General features: G+C 42.2%; 1 protein-coding gene across 4 annotated transcripts; it reads left to right on the top strand.

Annotated features, from left to right (window-relative positions):
- Positions 1–9,453: 9,453 nt before the first annotated feature.
- Positions 9,454–15,098, top strand: LOC137379236 (tapasin-related protein-like). Of its 4 annotated transcripts, none has more exons than XR_010976774.1 (5): positions 9,454–9,537; positions 9,674–9,930; positions 12,794–13,093; positions 13,720–13,842; positions 14,111–15,098. XR_010976774.1 is itself a non-coding variant. In XM_068049947.1 (4 exons), the coding sequence occupies exons 1-4, from the start codon at positions 9,498–9,500 to the stop codon at positions 14,128–14,130; spliced, it is 675 nt and encodes a 224-aa protein (XP_067906048.1). In that variant the 5' UTR covers positions 9,454–9,497; the 3' UTR covers positions 14,131–15,098. The 4 variants fall into 4 exon arrangements, 2 of the variants coding, with proteins under 2 accessions (XP_067906048.1, XP_067906047.1); XR_010976773.1 differs by having other exon boundaries at positions 9,674–10,024; XM_068049947.1 differs by lacking the exon at positions 13,720–13,842 and having other exon boundaries at positions 9,710–10,024.
- Positions 15,099–19,547: the final 4,449 nt, after the last annotated feature.

The raw sequence follows: 19,547 nt of genomic DNA, 5'->3' as shown, positions 1-19,547 counted from the left end.
TAAATCACTCCTCAGTTTAGTAAAGTTGGCCTTGTCCCAATTGAGAACTCTAACTCCTATTCTATCTCTGTCCTTTTCCATAATTATGATAAAACTGACTGAATTATGATCACTACCACCAAAATGCTCTCCCACTCCTTCCACCTGGCCAGATTAATTTCCTAAAGCTAAGTCTAAAACTGCACCCTCTATTGTTGGACTGCTACATACTGGGTAAAAAAGTTCTCCTGAATGCAGCTCAAGTATTCAGCTCCCTCAATTCCTTTCACACTAAAACTATCTCTGTTAATATTGGGGTAATTAAAATTCCCTGCTGTTGCTGTCCTATTGTCTGTGCACATCTCAGTTATTTGCCTATATACCTGCTTTTCTATCTCTCTCTGACTGGGGGTCTACATTACACTCCTAGAAGTGTAATTGCCCCTTTTTGTTGCTTAGTTCAATCCATATGGCCGAATTTGGTGAACCTTCCAACATATCATCCCTCCTCACAGCTGTATTAGTTTCTTTGACCAAAATTGCCAGTCTCCCTACTTTCTCATTCCCATCTCGATCGCATCTGAAAACCCTGTAACCAGGATGGTTGAGCTACCATTCCAGTCCCTCCTTATGCCATGTTTCTGTAATAGCTATGATATCATACTGCCATGTGTCTATCTGTGCCCTCAGCTCATCTGCTTTATTTGCTATATCATTGCATTGGAATAGATACCCTTGAGCACTTGCAAATTCTCTATTTTTTATTTTCTAACCTTTGTTTCCTCTGACTTCGGGGTTCATCCATTAATTTTCTGCCTTCCATTTTCATTTCTGATTTTGTCCCAACTGAGTCTACCCTCAGGTCCCCATCCCCTGCCAAACTAATATCACCCCACCGCGACAGCAGTAGCAAAACGTCCAGCAAGAAATTCAGTCCCGCCTCTGTTCAGGTGCAACCCGTCTGGCATGTACAGGTCCCATCTCCCCCACAGCCAGTCCCAATGTCCCAGGAATCTAAAGCCCTCCCTCCTGCACCATCTTTCCAGCCACACATTCATCTGTCTGATCCTTCTACTTCTAGACTCACTAGTGCGTGGCACTGTAAGTAATCCAGAGATGACTACTTTTGTGGTCTTGCTTGTTAATTTCTTAACTAGCTCCTTAAATTCTGACTGCAACACCACACTTTTTAAAATTCATTCATGAGATGTGGGCATCGCTGTCTATGCCAGCATTTATTGTCCATCCCTAATTGCCCTTTGAGAAGGTGGTGGTGAGCTGCCCTCTTGAACCGCTGCAGTCCATGTGAGGTAGGGATACCCACTGTGCTGTTCGGCAGGGTGTTCCAAGATTTTGACACAGTGACAGTGAAGGAACGGTGATATTGTTCCAAGCCAGGATGGTGTGTGATGTGGAGGGGATCTTACAGGTGGTGGTCTTCCCATGCATTTGCTGCCCTTGTCCTTCAGGTTGGTAGTGATCGCAGGTTTGGAAGGTGCTGTCTAAGGAGCCTTGGTGCGTTGCTGCAGAGCATCTTGTAGATGGTACCCACAGCTGCACTGTGCATCGGTGGTGGAGGGAGTGAACGTTTGTAGATGGTGTGTCGATCAAATGGGCTGCTTTGTCCTGGGTGGTGTCGAGCTTCTTGAGTGTTGTTGAAGCTGCACCCATCCAGGCAAGTGGAGAGTATTCCAACACACTCTTGATTTGTGCCTTTGGGGAGTTAGGAGGTGAATTACCCGCCTCAAGATTCCTACCTCGGACCTGCTGTTGTAGCCATGGTATTTATATGGCTACTCCAGTTCAGTTTCTGGTCAACAGTAACCCCGAGGATGTTGATAGTGGGGGAATTCAGTGATGGTAATACCATTGAATATCAAGGGGAGATGGTTCGATTCTCCCTTGTTGGAGATGGCTATTGCCTTGCACTTGTGTGGCGCGAATGTTACTTGCCACTTATCAGCCCAAGCCTGGATATTGTCCAGGTCTTGTTGCATTTCTACACAGACTGCTTCAATATCTGAGGAGTCGCGAATGGTGCTGAACATTGTGCAATCATCAGCAAACATCCCCACTTGTGACCTTATGATTGAAGGAAGGTCATTGATGAAGCAGCTGAAGATGGTTGGGCCTAGGATACTACCCTTTGGAACTCCTGCAGTAATGTCCTGGAGCTGAGATGATTGACCTCCAATGACCACAACCATCTTCCTTTGTGCTAGGTATGACTCCAATCAGTGGAGAGTTTTCCCACTGATTCCCATTGACTTCAGTTTTGCTAGGGCTCCTTCATGCCATACTCGGTAAACTGCTGCCTTGATGTCAGTAACTCTCACCTCAACTCTGGAGTTCAGCTGTTTTAGATATAGATATAGATATAGATAGATACAGCACTGAAACAGGCCCTTCGGCCCACTCAGTCTGTGTCAACCAACAACCACCCATTTATACTAATCCTACATTAATCCCATATTCTCTACCACATCCCCACCATTCTCCTACCACGTACCTACACTAGGGACAATTTACAATGGCCAATTTACCTATCAACCTGCAAGTCTTTGGCTGTGGGAAGAAACTGGAGCACCCGGCTGTAATGAGGTCAGGAGCAGAGTGGCCCTGCCTGAACACAATCTGAGCGTCACTGAGCAGGTTATTGCTAGGCAAGTGCCACATGATAGCACTGTTGATGACACCTTCCATCAATTTACTAATGATTGAGAGTAGATTGATGGGGCAGTAATTGGCCAGGTTGGACTTGTCCTGTTTTTTGTGTACTTGACATACCTGGGCAATTTTCCACTTTGCCGGGTAGATGCCAGTGTTGTAGCTGTACTGAAATAGCTTGGCTAGGGGCACAGCAACTTCTGGAGCACAGGTCTTCAGTACTATTGCCGGAATATTGTCAGGGCCCATAGCCTTTGCAGTATCCAGTGTCTTTGGTCGTTTTTTTATACCACGCAGAGTGAATCGAATTGGCAGAAGTCTGGCATCTTTGATGCTGGGGACTCCGGGAGGAGGCCAAGATGGATCATCAACTCCGCACTTCTGGCTGAAGATTTTTGCAAATGTTTCAGCCTTATCTTTCACTCTGATGTGCTGGGCTCCCCCATCATTGAGGATGGGGATATTTGTGGAGCCACCTCCTCCAGTTAGTTGTTTAATTATCCACCACCATTCATGGCTGGATCTGGCAGAACTTAGATCTGATTCATTGGGTTTGGGACTGCTTAACTCTGCCTATACAATGCTGCTTACGCAATTTGGCATGCAAGTAGTCCTGTGTTGTCGCTTCACCAGCTTGATATCTCATTTTGAGGTATGCCTGGTGCTGCTCCTGGCATGCCCTCCTGCGCTCATCATTGAACTAGGGTTGGTCCCCTGGCTTGACGGTAATGGTACAATGGGGGATATGCCGGGCCATGAGGTTACAGATTGTGGTTGAGTACAATTCTCCTGCTGTTAGTGGCCCACAGTGCCTCATGGATGCCCAGTTTTGCCTTGCTAGATCTGTTCAAAAGCTATCCCATTTCGCATGGTGGTAGTGCCACACAACATGCTGGAGGGTATCCTCAATATGAAGGTGGGACTTCGACTCCAGAAGGACTGTGTGGTGATCACTCCTACCAATACTGTCATGGACAGATGCATCTGCCGCAAGCAGATGGGTGAGGACGAGGTCAAGTATGCTTTTCCCTGTTATTGGTTCCCTCATCACCTGCTGCAGACCCAGTCTAGCAGTTACGTCCTTACGACTTGGCCAGCTCAGTCAATAGTGCTGCTACCGAGCCACTCTTGGTGATGGACATTGAAGTTCCCCACCTAGAATACATTCTGTGCCCTTGTCACCCTCAGTGCTTTCTCCAAGTGGTGATGAACATGGAGGACTACTGATTCATGAACTGAGGGAGGGTGGTAATCAGCAGCAGGTTTCCATGCCCATGTTTGCCTTGATACCATGAGACTTCATGGGGTCCGGAGTCAATGTTGTGCACATTCCCTCCCAACTGTATCCCACTGTGCCACCACCTCTTCTGGGTCTGTCCTGCCAGTGGGACAGGACATACCCGGGGATGGTGATGGCAGTGACTATATCAGGTTGTTGCTTGACTAGACCGTGGGACAGCTCTCCAACTTTGGCACAAGCCCCCAGATGTTAGTAGGAAGGACTATGCAGGATCGACAGGACTGGGTTTGCCTTTGTTGTTTCCCGTGCCTAGGTCGATGCCGGGTTGTCCGTCCAGGTTCATTGACTTCGTAGCAGTTGGATACAACTGAGTGAATTGCTCGGCCATTTAGGAGTCAACCACATTGTTGTGGGTCTGGAGTCACATGTAGGCCAGACCAGGTAAGGAAAGCAGATTTCCTTAACTAAAGGGCATTTAGTAAACCTGATGGGTTTTTATAACAATCAACAATGGCTTCATGGCCATCATTAGGCAGTGGCGTAGTGGTATCATCTTTAGACTAGCTTTTAATTCCAGATTTATTAATTGAATTCAAATTCCACCTTCTACTGTGGTGGGATTCGAACCCTGGTCCCCAGAGAAATACCCTGGGTCACTAGTCTAGTGATGATACCACTACGCCACCACCTCCCCCTATTTCTGCCTATGTCTTTTGTTCCAATATGGACCACGACTGCTGGCTATTCACTCTCCCCCTTCAGGATGCTCTACAGCCTCTCAGTGACAACTTTGACCCTGGCACCACGGAAGCAATGCACCATCCTGGATTCATGTCTGCAGCCACAGAAACGCCTATCTGTTCCCTGACTATTGAATCACCTCTCACTATAGCTCGTCCAGTCTTCCCTGTACCCCCCACCACATCCGCCCCCCCCCCTCCCCACCCCGTGTAGCTCAGCCACACATGGGGCCATGGACCTGGCTCTGGCTGCACTCCCAAGGTGAAGCATTGCTTTCCTCAGTATTCAGAACTGAATACCTGTTGGAGAGTGAGATGCACTTAGGGGTCTCCTGCACTATCTGCCTGATTCTTTTTGATTACTAACCCAGCTATTTACTGATACTCCCTAACAGCAGTTCCTCACCGACCAATCACCTTGCAGCTTTCCTGTGATGTAATTGTTCACTTGTTTTTTCAAACTCAGACGCCCCGAAGTGTTGCTATTAAAAGGGATTTGGATGTTTTTGTACAAGGTCACGCATTCCCTCTCTTTCTGCGGACTCTAAGCTGTGGGGTGACCACACCTATAAACGTGCTATCCACTTGGCTCTCATCCTCACAAATGCATCACAGTGTCGCCAGCTGCTGCTTAAGTTCCAAATCCCAGAGCTCAGGCTTCTGCAATTGACAATATTTCCTGCACAAATGGTTCTCCAGGATATGGGAAGCATCCTGGAACTCCCACATAGCACAGGAGGCGCACTCTCGAGGCTGAATCACCCCTGCCATTTCTTTAGTTATGAGTTGACCCTTTGCTACTGCTAAAAAAAAAGAAATGTTACCAATACTAAAACACCTTCGAACTATTATTAAATCCTTAGCAGTACTGTTAAACCCTACTACTAATCAATACAGTTCACTAGTTAGAATAAACCTTGCTCAAAAAAAAGATAATACTCAGCAGCTACTCACTTGTTCCTTATTATTAATACTTAATTTTTTACTCATTTTTAGTCTGCCAGTTGTTGAGATGCTATTACCCAGCTATTTACACACGCATCCTAACGTTATTGTACTAACCCAGCTATTTACTGATACTCCCTAACAGCAGTTCCTCACCGACCAATCACCTTGCAGCTTTCCTGTGATGTAATCGTTCACTTGTTTTTTCAAACTCAGACGCCCCGAAGTGTTGCTATTAAAAGGGATTTGGATGTTTTTGTATAAGAATCACAGAGAGTTAAGATGCAGGTATTACAAGCAATTTGGAAAGCAAATTGTATGTTAGCTTTTAATGCAAGGGAATGGGAGTATAAGAGTAGGATGTTTTTCTACAATTATATTTGGCTTTGGCGAGACCACACCTGGAGTACTGTGTACAGTTTTGGTCTCCTTACCTAAGGAAGAATATACTTGTCTTCGAGTGGGTGCAATGAAAGTTCATTAGATTGATCCCTGGGACGAGAGGGGAGAGGTCGAGTAGACTGACCCTATATTCTTTGGAGTTGAGAAGAGAGATCAACTCATTGAAACTTAACAAAATTCTTAGAGGGAGTGAAGTGACAGGATAAATACTGAGCGGCTGTTTCCCCTGACTGAAGAATCTAGAACTCGAGGTCATTGTCTCAGAATAAGGGGTGAGTCATTTAGGAATGAGATGAGAAATTTCTTCGCTCAAAGGGTAGTAAAACTTTGGAATCCTCTACCCCAGAGGGCTGTGGATGCTTAGCCATTAAGTATATTCAAAACTGAGATTGATAGATTTTGGGGCACAAAGGGAATCGAAGGGATAGGGTAGGAAAGTAGAATTGATGTAGAAGAATAGCCATTATATTGTTGAATCGCAGAGCAGGTTCGAGGGGCTCTATGGCCTACTCCTACTCATATATCTCATGCTATTATTATGTTGACCAAGAGTAAAACCTTTTAAAGATTCTGACATTCCTTGCACTCTGGCAAATGTTGAAGTATTGAGAGGATCCATCATGCAAAAGACATAAAAGTGTTAAAGTTATACAAAACAGCTAAAGAATGACATGGAAAAGATGATGAAAGTTCAGCCAGGTGCAAAAGAGGCGGCAGTTGATCATCCATCCACATATTTCTCACCCACCCAATATTTGAGCAGTGTGTGTAACAGACATCTACTAACACCCGTTTTGTACCTGCTGAAAGTTGAATTTCACTCTATGCTGTGCTTTGGACCTGAGGCTCGAAATGTACAAATGATTGACAATGTGCAGCCTCTTCTCATCAAATAGCAATTAAACTCAGATTGACCTCAGAACCTATTTAAACAGTTTCTATGCAGTACCTGAGCAGCAGACATTAGGGGATATCAGGCTACCACATAAACATCACAGCTGTGCCCCAGAGTCCATACTACCAGGATGCAATATTGTTAAAAATGATCACTGGGATCACAAAGCAGCTTTGTGACATCATCCACAGCAACATGATCGTTATGTCCATTGGCTAATTGGTGGCTGTGTACAGTGACCAATGAACTAGCTAGAAGGCAACACTCATTTGTAATAATTTTAACTTTCAGCAATGATGTAAAATGGGCAATATCACATTGGTCATCCATTATATATTTCACCGTTCTGGTGACTTCAATGGACAGGAAATATGAATGGGGTTTACAATGGACTGCTAATCCAATATTGCCTGTTTTGCGTCATCATGGAAACTTGAAATGAGCCCAATTATGCGACTTATCCGAAAAAGTTCCAATTGCCAACCAATCAGCTGCTTAGAAGTGGCAGTTTTTAAAAATAACATGACTAATTAGAGTGATTATTTATGCATATTGACAACAACGACTTGCATTTATATAGTGACTTTAACATAGTAAAACAGTCCAAGGCACATCACAGGAGTGTCATCAAGTGAATGTGACATGGAGCCACATAGGAGATAATAGTACAGGTGACCGAACATTTCGTCAAAGATATAAGTTTTAAGGAGTAAAAACGAAGTGCTGGAAATACTCAGCAGGTCTGGCAGCATCTGTGGAGAGAAATGCAGAGTTAACGTTTTAGGTCAATGACCTTTCATCATAGGTTCTGAACACTCTCAACTCAGATACAAAACTGAAGCAAAGACGCTTCCTGTAAAATGTCTCATAACCACTGGTAGGTCGTGCAAAAGAGAAAGAAAACTTACATTTATATAGCAACTTTCACAACTACTGGACATCTCAAATCACTTTACAGTCAATAAAGTACTTTCTGAAGTGCAGTCACTGTTATAATGCTGGAATTACAGCAGTCTGTACACACGTGGCAAACTCCTACAAACAACAATGTAATAATGATAGATAATCCGCTTTTGTGATGTTGAATCGAGGGTCAATATTGACCACAACACTGGGAACATTTATTCTCTTTGAAACAATGTTACGGGACATTTTTCTTTTGCATCCACCTGCTCAGGTGAGGTTTCAGCTTAACCTTTCACCCCAAAGACGGCACCACCAACGGTGCAGCATTCTCTAGGTACTGCACTGAAATATCAGCCTTGATTTTTGTGTTTAAGCTCTGAAGTGGGTCTTGAACTCAGAACTATATGATTCACATATACGAATGCTACCAACAGAGCCACAGCTGACACGTATAAGCACTACTTAGATGCAAAGTAAAAGTTCCTCAAATCTGACCCATCAAAGTGTCACAGTTCTAAACTTATTGGAATGTCCTTTATAGGCAACATTCCTATTTCCCACCAGAGCCAGCCCTGCAATATTTCTGAATGAAACTGGCAAAAATTACTTTCACCAGACAGAGGAGAATTTCATCCTGAAATTAAGTGTACCCAAGTAACAACAATAAATGTCAGTTTTCTATCTCATCGCATTTCCCCCAGTGTCCCTCCTGATAACAGTTTTGCGTTTCATTTAAACTCTATCTTGTTTAGTTAAACTGATTCCTGTGGCTCCGCTGAAACCAGACCAGAACAGCAACTTAACCAGAATTTGAAGGTCTGAACCGAGGACCTATCATTGTCAGTATGCATTTCGAAGTAGTATTTAGAATTAGTGGTGAGACAAGTGGAGCAGCTAGGTTTTAAGTACCAATATGAGACTAGACGTTGCTAACAGTGGCGCAGAGTCAACAGGCCTGTTTTATCTGGACACTATTTCGCTCGCCAGCACTTCACGTAGGGGAATAGAACTTTCAGATTTAAAAAAAAATCCATCTCGTTCCACTTCTACCGTCCGGGTGGTCACACCGTAATGGTGTTGTTGACTAATCAGACCAATCAATCTCCATTAATTAGTCTACAACAGACCTAGAAATGACAGGAAGAAAACTCCAGTGGTGGAGAGTTTGGGGAACCATAGGTCTAAAGTCACCTATTCCTTCCAACCATGCTACACTATGTTATGTCTCAAAGCACTCATATACGGTATCCAAAAGTGCTATGCATGCGCAGACCTCAATCAACATCCGGTTAAGAATTAACTGTTGAGAAAGCAGCAGACCGCTGTCGATGATGACGTCACAATTACCGTTGACCTCAGCCAACCCGTATTCATGATGAGTACCCGGCCATGCATGGCGCCAACGACACCGCACCGTTTAGAGTTAAGAATAGGCTTATCATCATAGTTTAGGGTGAGGAGTTAGGTTGATCGAATTAACGTAAGGATTCGTGATTAGCGTTCGGGGTTAGCGCTAAGGATTAGAATTTAGGTTCGTTGACACCGCCGTTGTGATTTGAGGTGTCTTTCTTAATGGAAAAACACATGTTTATTGAAACCACTGCCCTGCACGTGTGTCACCAATCTCTTATATATTTCTCGTCTGGTCTGCTGTAAACCCACTCACTCCAAACGATCGGATGTCCCTTATTTCCTTGCATTCATTCAACTTCCATTGTCGGAAATGCTACCAAGTATACTGATCCTGTTGATTACACACAACGGTATTTCCAAAATATAAGAACAAAATATGGAGAGTGATATTATTTGAACGTTGAATTTATCACCATTCGCGGTTTATCGTTGTTATATTTCGTTATTTTTAACCTTCTTTCTATATTTATTATTCGCTACATTTAGATATTTATTTTGATGTTTCCATTGGCTGTCTGATAGTTGTTGGGGAATCCACAGTCGGCCAAATCCCTCCAATCAAAGTTGCGCTCAGAGGAGCAAACATCACCTTCTACTGCACATTCCCCGTCTTTCAAGAGGAATCAGATGTAAAGGTTCAGTGGTGGCGACATGGTGATGATGAGTTCTTGAACGACGGAGAAGCGAGCAACAGACAATACAAACTTCTGAAAAAAGGAGGAGCCGCCATCCATCTCTTGAATGTAAGCTTCAAAGATTCTGGCCGCTATTACTGCTCCGTGTACTGCCGGGGAGGAATGTTTGGGAATGGAACCGGCTCAGAGCTCCTTGTGGCCGGTAAGTTGTTGGTGCTGATGTTACAAGTGTCAGTTGTGCAATAGGTATTTAGCAAAATACCAAAGAGGTAGAGAAGCGTGCGGGAATGGGACACCGGCCCAGGTTTTTGTATCCAGTATCAGCATCAAGCGACTGGAGAGCTGAGATTGTTGACTTACGGGAAGATTTCCTGCGTATATTTTCTGCAACGTCATAAGTTTTTTTTTAAATGGACAATTTCCTTACATAGTGCAAGGGAGGAAACCTTCCCCCTTCAGTGTCAATGTGTAGATAATGTAGAACAATTGATCGTAAGCTGGTGCTTCCAATTTCAATGGGACTGCCGACGATTCTCGCCCGGTTTCCATTGTCGGACAAAGTCAAAACCTGCCCCAATGTTTGCTAATTATGGGCTGGTTTCTGGGTGGAATATTTCTTTAAAAGAAAACTCCTACAATTTGACTGGAAATAGCAAACAAGGAATTTCTACTGTGGAGAAACGTTAGACTGGTCACTCCAACTTTGTTAGAATTAGAATGAAACTTTGTTTTCGAGATGGTAAGTGTTTTGGAACAACTTTATGATTTCACTAGTAACAAAACCACAAGAAACCTTTGCGAATATATTTACCATGTCCCTGCACAAAACGGCCACTGGAAATAAGAAGCTTAACTGTTCTGACGGGAAGGGCTGAAGGGAGCACAAATATGTCAAAGAGACTAACTGGATTGTTCTTTCAGAGATGACACGGGCACACTGAGCCAAATGGATTCCTGCGTTGTAAAATCACATGACTCTATAACCAAATAACGACGATTTAGTAACCAGAGGCACCGATTTAAGATAATTGGCAAAAGAATAGGAGGGGAGGGGAGGGGAAATTATTTTACACGGCAGGCTGTTGTGATCTGGAACTCACTAACTGGAATCAAGCAGTTTCAATAGTAATTTTCAAGGGGAATTGTACGAACATACAAACTAACATACGAATTAGGAGCAGGAGTAGGCCACTCGGCCCCTCGAGCCTGCTCCGCCATTCAAAAAGATCATGGCTGATCTGATTGTAACCTCGACTCCACACCCTCGATAACATTTCACCCACATACTTAACAAGAACCTATCTACCTCTGCCTTAAAAATATTTAAAGACGCTGCTTCCACTGCCTTTTGAGGAAGGGTTCATGACCCTCAGAGAAAGAAATTCTCCTCATCTTTGTCTTAAATGTTGAGCCCTTAATTTTATAAACAGTGACTCCTAGTTCTGGATTCTTCCTCAAGGGGAAACATCCTTTCCACACCGATCCTGTCAAAACCCCTCAGCATGCTATATGTTTCAATCAAGTCGCCTCTTACTCTTCTAAACTCCAGTGGATACAAGCCTAGCCTGTCCAACCTTTCCTCATGAGACAACCCACCCATTCCAGGTATTAGTCCAATTAAACCTTCTCCGAACTGCTTCCAACACATTTAAATCATTCCTTAAATAAGGAGATCTATACTGCACACAGTACTCTAGATGTGGTCTCACCAATGCCCTGTATACGTGAAGCATAACCTCCTATGTTTGTATTCAATTTGCTCGCAATAAACAATAACTTTCTATTTGCTTTCCTAATGACTTGTTGAACCTGCATGCTAACCTTTTGCAATTCATGCACTTGGGCACTTAGATCCCTCTGCATCTCAGAGCTCTGCAATCTCTCACCATTTAGATAATATGCTTATTTTTTTATTCTTCCTGCCAAAATGGGCAATTTCGCATTTTCCCACATTATACACTATTTGCCAGATCTTTGTCCACTCACTTAACCTAACTATATCCATTTGTAGCCTCCTGATGTCGGCTTCACAACTTACTTTCCTACCTATCTTGGTGTCATCAACAAATTTAGCAACTATACCTTTTGTCCCTTCATCCCCAAGTCTTTTATGTAAATTGCAAAATTTCAGGCCCCAGCACTGATCTCTGTGGCACACCACTCTTTCCATCTTGCCAACCAGAAAATGACCCATTTATGCCCACTCTGTTTCCTGTTAGCCAGCTAATGTTCTATCCATGCCAATATGTTACCCCCTACACCATGAACTTTCATTTTCTGCAATAATCTTTGATGTGGTACCTTATCAAATGCCTTCTGGAAATCCAAGTACAATACATCCACCGGTTCTCCTTTATGCACAGCACATGTTACTTCTTCAAACAACTCCAATAAATTGGTTAAACATGATTTCCTATTCAGAAAACCATGTTGACTCTGCCTGATTTCATTGAATTTTTCTAAGTGCACTGCTAAAACGTCTTTAATAATAGCTTCTAACATTTTCCCTAAGAGGGATACTAAGCTAACTGGCCTGTAGTTTCCTGCTTTCTGTCTCCCTCCCTTATTGAATAAAGGAGTTGCATTCGCTATTTCCCAATCTCATGGAAACTTGTCGGAATCTGGATAGGTACTTGGAAAGGAAATGTTTGCAGGGCTATGGAGAAAGAGCAGGGGAGGGGGACTAATTGCATAGTTCTTTCAAAGATCTAACAAAGGCAAGTTGGATCAGTGGCCTCCTTCTACGCTCCATGGCTCCAGGATTCTACCAAATACTACACTTTCCTTTCTTCGTTAAGGATTCCATGTAATTTCTAGCTTCATAATATGTGGAAAGGAAGAAATTAAAAATGTTTCAATGAAATACGATGGTAAAGGGACCTGTCCTGAACTCGTGTTCGAAATTATAGACTACAGAAATATAATACTAATTCATGTTTCAAACTTAAAATAATTTTCTTTTCCTCCCAAGTTCCGCCCACTCCTCTGAGGATCGACTTAGTTGAGTCTGAATTCCGTCCGTCCACTTCTCCAATTCTCCTGTGTAAAACAGCTAAATTTTACCCTGAAGATCTCAATGTGACTTGGTATAAGAACAATGCAAAAATTGTAACCGGGATCAATACTACCAAACAGCAAACCAGAGTGGGACTGTATGAGATTTCCAGCACTTTAAAAGATACGACGCTATCCTACAGTGGAGCTACATACAGCTGCCAAGTATCTCATGTCTCCCTTGAGACTCCAGCCAATGTCAGTTACAACTTGGAAGGTATGATCAATTCATTTTACAGAAGCGTTCGCTCCTTTATCGTTTTTCTTAATACGAGCACACGTTTGTGAACACGTGATAGCATTTGATGTTACTGCATGCGTGTATTACATTGATGATTTATTGGTCAGATTGTGAATTGTTTCATTTGTTGGCATTTTATTTGAATATTTTTTTAAGCAATCTGTATCTATATTAAATGGACTTTACACGATTAGTTCTGATCCCGTGTTTCCCTGGGTTTTCTTGCTGGTTTAATTGACATTAATGCCCGTCGGTCTTATATCTCCGTTACTCTGTTTGTCGGTGCTGTTAACGTCGCTACTCTCTTTTTGGTGTCTCGGCAGTTAGTGGGTATATTGATAATAATGGTGCTGATAGTCATCGTTGGGAATTATTTTAAGCGGAGGTACTGTGAAAGGTGAGAAATACGTTTATTACCAGAGTGCACCGCCGCTTTGCAGATAAAATCGTTATTGTAAATGAGCAAATAACGTCGCGTTAACCGATAGTAGATGAAAATGAATGTTCTTTGAAGGTTCACAATTTACACATTGGAAGTAATCGGATATTATTTCGGGGCAATAGCTGATCCAAAGTTCTGTCATTTATATCTCCTCACAAAGGACTCTGATCATTATGGGTTCGCAACGTTGCGAAGAAATTTGGAGGATTTTCATGTTCTAGGAAAATTGTGGAAGTGTTTTAAAAGAAGCCATTTAAGACTTCACTAGAAATAGCAACCAGAGGTAATTTCCCCAGTTATTAAACGGGAGTAAAAATCCAACCGCTTGGTTATCGGGCCAATTATTGTTTCAAAACAATTTTGTACATAAATTGTATTTGTACAGCGCCTTTCACGACCACGTGACTTCCCATAGATATTGAAGGGAAGCTTATCGGTACATTTGGAAGAGGACGGGTAAGACTGGTGGGGATGGGGGCTAGTAGTAATTCATCAACGTAATCAATAATTCAATCAACCGTCAGTATTGAATGTTGCCCTTTTTTTATCAGGTCATCCAGGAAACAACTGACTGGAATATAACATACTGTGCGGAAGATTTGTCTCCAAGGAAAGTGATTTCTCTGCGGGTTATGACTTGCAAGCCCCAACGTACGATGGGGTAGATTTTTACCTTCTGAGATAGTGTAAAATGGGTGACAGTGTGTTGGCATCACTTTTTACATCTCTGCTGTGTTTTATTTCAATAGGAGCATAGATCAATGGGAATAAAAATGGGGGGAGATGTAAAATGGGCTGCTAACTCACTATCATCCATTTTACCCTGTCGTACAAAGTCAATATCTAGCCTTATGTTTCCTGTAGCATTGGATATCTAGATAAAATAGTTGTACTGTCAGCCTCCACGGGCTGGATTACAATTATTACAATGTTGATTTTATCGCAACATGGACATTTTTTGCAAACTTTGGGAGCCGAACTTCTGCTTAAAATCATAGAAATAAACATTTAAAAATTATGGCATTGAACCTGGATATCAGTTGTGATTGAATTAATAAAAACAAGGAATAGCGGGATAGATCTTGTAAAACGGTGGCAGCGGGTTGGCAATCTGATCTATATCTCTCCCCATTTTAGTAGATGGCAATAAGTATTCGGTGAGCTGTAACACGGGCTGCCACCTTGTTACCAATGGTTTTTCACGATGGCACATCTACTTTTTCTCCATTTTCTCCTCTAAGGAAAACGTTTCAATGCGTTTACTATGAATAAGCTTTGGCCTGTTCAAAACAACATAAATCTCTAATGAAGATTGGAGATGCAAGAAAACTTGAGTCCAGTTGTGGTTAAATTAATAATATTGAGGGTATTTACTTCAAAATGGAGCATTTGAGAGAGTTTTTCAATTTGCCGCTCAAGGTTAAACTGGTATTACGAATCAGCTGTTTTTATGTAAACCATCCGGGTAGCATGTGGAAAATCCAACCCATCATGTCGCGTGCCAGCTTTTTACTGGAATCGGTTAATTCTGTTTGTATCATCATGGAATCTATTCAATAAAAGATTTTCAGTGCAATGTATGTGAAGCAAAGTGATTATTTAAATTAAATCCTTGGTATCAGCGGTAAGATTATGGAATGAAATTGTTCCTAGTTAAGATTCAGCGGTTTTTAGAGTCCATGGAGGTAATTCTAACCTTGGGCGATGCTGTGAACTGGTTGATCCTGAATTAGCCGCGCCTGATTTTCCTTTCTATTGAAGTAAAGGAAAATCGGGCTGTTGTCTAACGGACGGCCAATTCAATAACCCCCACCTTACACCATTACCCCATGCTTCCTTTAATTTATTTTTTTGTTAGCATTCCCTGCCTTCGGGTACTAGTTTGAGTGATCGAAGTAACATATTTTCTGGGCACTGTCCTCTCGATACCTGGTCAATGACCCTTCTCAAAAGCGTTGATGAATGAATCTCCTTTAGGAGCTTAATCCCCCCTTTATGGGGAGATCTGATTCGTGACTTCCTCCGTTACCTGATAAGTGGATCTCTTCTAAGGACCACATCAATTGCTCTTTCTTTGGGGCTCGGATCACTGATTTTCTTGAAACCTCCTCTGTGGACTTCTTTAATGACCCTCCTTTTCCAAGTAGTGCTGAACTTATCTTACTGATCCTCCTGATCTGTGCAATTATACCAGTGCCCGAAGATAAATATTAAATGCTGGGATGTGGAGCAGCAACCCTGACCCCTCACGCACGCACCTTCCTATTCCAGAATGCAACCTTCACACTGAGGACATCGGCAGACAGTCGCTCTATGATTCAGACTGTGCTCAATGCACGGTTCTCATCAAAATGAATGCAATGGTTTCTCACCAATTGTCTGATGATGTTGCCCAAAACACTTTAATAATTCAATAAATCTAAAGGTATTTGAAATCTAAAAATGCACTTTCTAACTGGATATGAAGTCCAATGCATTTGTAGACATAGCTGATGACAAAGACGGATGCCAGGAGTTTACATTTTGGTTTATGCAATGCGACCAATGCCGCCATTGGATAGCAATGACGTTAAATTAACTAGGTGGCTTTTCTGCGGAGGTTTCTACCGATTTCCCGTAATAACCTTGGCAAAACATTGACGAGAACCCTGGAGAAGCCGGCTAATTGATGGCATTTAGCCGGCTTCTCTAGGGATTCGCAGATTTACCGCTGCGGTTCACGCTCAGCATCCCACAACAAAATTCAAACCCCAGCTTAATCTGCAGCACTGTTAATCAGTTCTACAGATGTACAGCCGATAATTCGAGCAGTGGTCTGCCGATCTCCCATGTAACATCTGTGAGAAAGCCGTGAAATCCGGAAAAACAAAAGTGAATTTTTACTTTGGAAAATTGGCATTACTGGAGTGGAAGGGTTTTAAATAGCTTCTATAGCCATGTCATGAGAACAGGAATAGACCATTCAGCCTTTGAGCTCTGATCCGTCATTCAATTAGGTCATGACTGATCTGCACCTCAATTCCATTGACCTTCTGTATCCTTTGATACCGTTAACTAACAAAAATCTACCATCACAGTCTTGAAAGCTCCGATTGTCCAAGCATTCACAGCCTATTGGGAAGAGGGTTCCACATTTCATGGTGTTTGTGTGAAAAGGTGTTTCCTGGTTTTACTCCTGAATGGCCTGGCTTTAATTTTAAATTGACGCCATCTTGTTGTAGAGTTCAACTACTGAAAAGAGCAAGCGTGCCTCTTCAGGCTTCACAGAAACACTGCACGCCTTTGCCAGCCAGGCCTCGCACCGCCTCAGCATTATGACCACGCAAAAAAAGAAAAAAAAAACATAAACTGCTGGAAATCTGAAGCCAAAGCTCAGAAATCGGTAGCACAACCAAAGTCTGTGGTGACACCAAAATGGGGTCTATGATTAATACTGAGGAAGAAAGCGACAAAATACAATTAACAATTGAATTTCAATATAGGTAAGTGTGAGGTGGTGCATTTTGGTAGGTAGAGTAAGGAGCTACATACTGCTTGGATAATAAGGGTCTAAATGGGGTACAGGGGAAAGCGATTTAGGAGTACAAATCCATGAATCACTAAAAGCAGGTAATGCAGATTTATAAGGCCATAACAAGTAAGCCAAGTATTGGGGTTAATTTCTAAAGGAATAGAATTAAAAAGTAGCAAAGTTATGTTAAACTTGTATTGAATCTTGGTTAGACCACACTTGGAGCACTGTGCAAATTTCTAGTTTCCATATTATGGAAGTTATTTACAGGCACTGGAAAAGGTGCAAAAATATCCACTAGGTTAATGCCAGAACTGAGAAGATAAACTTCTCAGGAAAGGCTGAACAGTCTGAGGTTCTTTACTCTAGAAAAGGGAAAGCTGAGGGGGAACCTGATCGAGGTCTTTGAAGTTATGAACGGGTTTGATACGGTAGACCGAGAGAAAATGTTTCAACTTGTGAGGGAATCCAAAACTAGAGGGCAGAAATATAAGATAGTCTTAAATATATCCAAGAGGGATTTCAGGAGAAACTTTTACCGAATGGGTAGAAAATTGCGTAGCTAAGGTGAATGGCAGAGATGTATTTAAAGGGGCAGCTTGATGTGCATATGAAGGAAAAAGAAGTCGAAGGATATGCTGATAGGGATAGATGAAAAGGGGTGGGAGGACACTCATGAGGCCATAAATAGCAGCATAGAGCAGTTTGGGCGAATGGTCCCCATGTAATTTTATGTAATGCAAAACAGAACATGTTGGAAATACTCAGTGGGTCGATACACATCTCCCCAGAGAACAGATAAGTTAATAGTTTGGTCATAACCCTTCATCAGAACTGGGAAAATAAAGAGGAAGGCATAAAATAACAACCGATATTGTTATTACTGACTGCTCCAGTCAAAGCTCCCAATCAAAATATACAATTTTGATTGTGTTGGGAGAACTGCACTGTTAATTCAATCCCATCCCTCTACAGATTGCCTAACATATCATTTTAAACATTCCAAATTAAAGAAAGACCCAGCCAAATTATACCATCTATTAACCCCGAATGAGGCAAACCAAACCAGGTGTCTTTAAATCAACAAATTAATTGTTTAATTAGAAAAAGTAAATTCTTATACACTCCTAAGATATAAACAACACATAAAATAGAAAAAAAAATAAAGTCCTTGCATATTTATGCTCCTGCCAGGTGTGGAACAGTCCAAGATTGCTTGAAGTCCTCACAGCCATCCGATGGGGAAAAAAAGGTTCTTCAACAGTAGAACAGTCATTCGTCCAATTCAGAAGGTAAAATTGATGCTTTCCTTCTCCAGTGATGAATTTCAACAATTAACAACTAGCAAACACTTTCTAATGAATCAATTTGGCTTTAGAATTTTTGAGGGATAAAAGATTATCACAGTGTAACTTCCCTTCAGTTTAATTTATCAGAAATCTCTGTTTTGGCTTGACGTTTTAGAATTTTGAGACAGAATAATAGATAAACAGACTAAATTCTCTTCCTTCAGTTTAAATGGTCTGAAAGATCTCCTTTCAGGTGCTAACACACAGCTGTCTGTCTGTTTCTCTGAGTTAGAACAGTCTGTTTCCACTATAACCAGTTCAAAATTAAATTGTAACAATGTATCTCTCCATCTCTGCTCCTGAATGGCTGTATCCCAGGCAACAAGAAATCACTCTTTGACTCACAGTCTCCAAATGGCTGTATCCCGGGGCAACGAGAATGCATTCTTTGACTCAGTTTTTAGAGTTTGCTGTCTGACAGCAGTACTTCTCCCTTTCCAGCCTTAAAGGCACACCACATTCTGCCACCTGCACCACCCCACCCCCCGAAAAAAACTGCAGGATCATAACAATGTTTATATAAAGCCTTTAAAGTAGAAAGACATCCTAAAGTATTTTCCAAAGGCCTAACCAAAAAGAAAAATACATCCAGTCAAGAAAGATGTATTAGGAAGGAGAAACCAAAAGTTTAATCGAAGAGGTAGCTTTGAACAACAATCTAAATAGAGAGAGAATTCAGAAGCAGAGATGTTTAGCGAGAGAATGTTAGTGCATGGTGGGCAAAGAAACAGGAAATGTCCTACATTCCACAGTTCGGGGACTGGTGGAGCGATGGGGTCGTTGTTAGCTGGTGCAGTTGCTGAGATGTATTGCTGGAACTATATAAAATGCTGGTTAGGCCACAGCTGGAGTATTGCGTACAGTTCTGGCCACCACATTACAGGAAGGATATAATTGCTCCGGAGAGAGTACAGAGGAGATTTACCAGAATGTTGCCAAGGCTTGAAAGTTGCAGCTATGAGGAAAAATTGGATAGGCTAGGGCTGTTTTCCTTAGAACAGAGGAGGCTGAGGGATGAGTTAATTTAGGCGTACAAAATTATGAGGGGCCTAGATAGGGTAGACAAGAACGACCTGTTTCTCCTAGCAGAGAGGTTAATTACCAGGTGGCACAAATTTAAGGTGATTA

The sequence above is a fragment of the Heterodontus francisci genome, chromosome 17 (assembly GCF_036365525.1).
Source record: "Heterodontus francisci isolate sHetFra1 chromosome 17, sHetFra1.hap1, whole genome shotgun sequence".
Taxonomy (NCBI): Eukaryota; Metazoa; Chordata; class Chondrichthyes; order Heterodontiformes; family Heterodontidae; genus Heterodontus; species Heterodontus francisci.
Note: the sequence above shows the minus strand (reverse complement) of the source record. Positions and strands in the feature narration are given on the sequence as shown.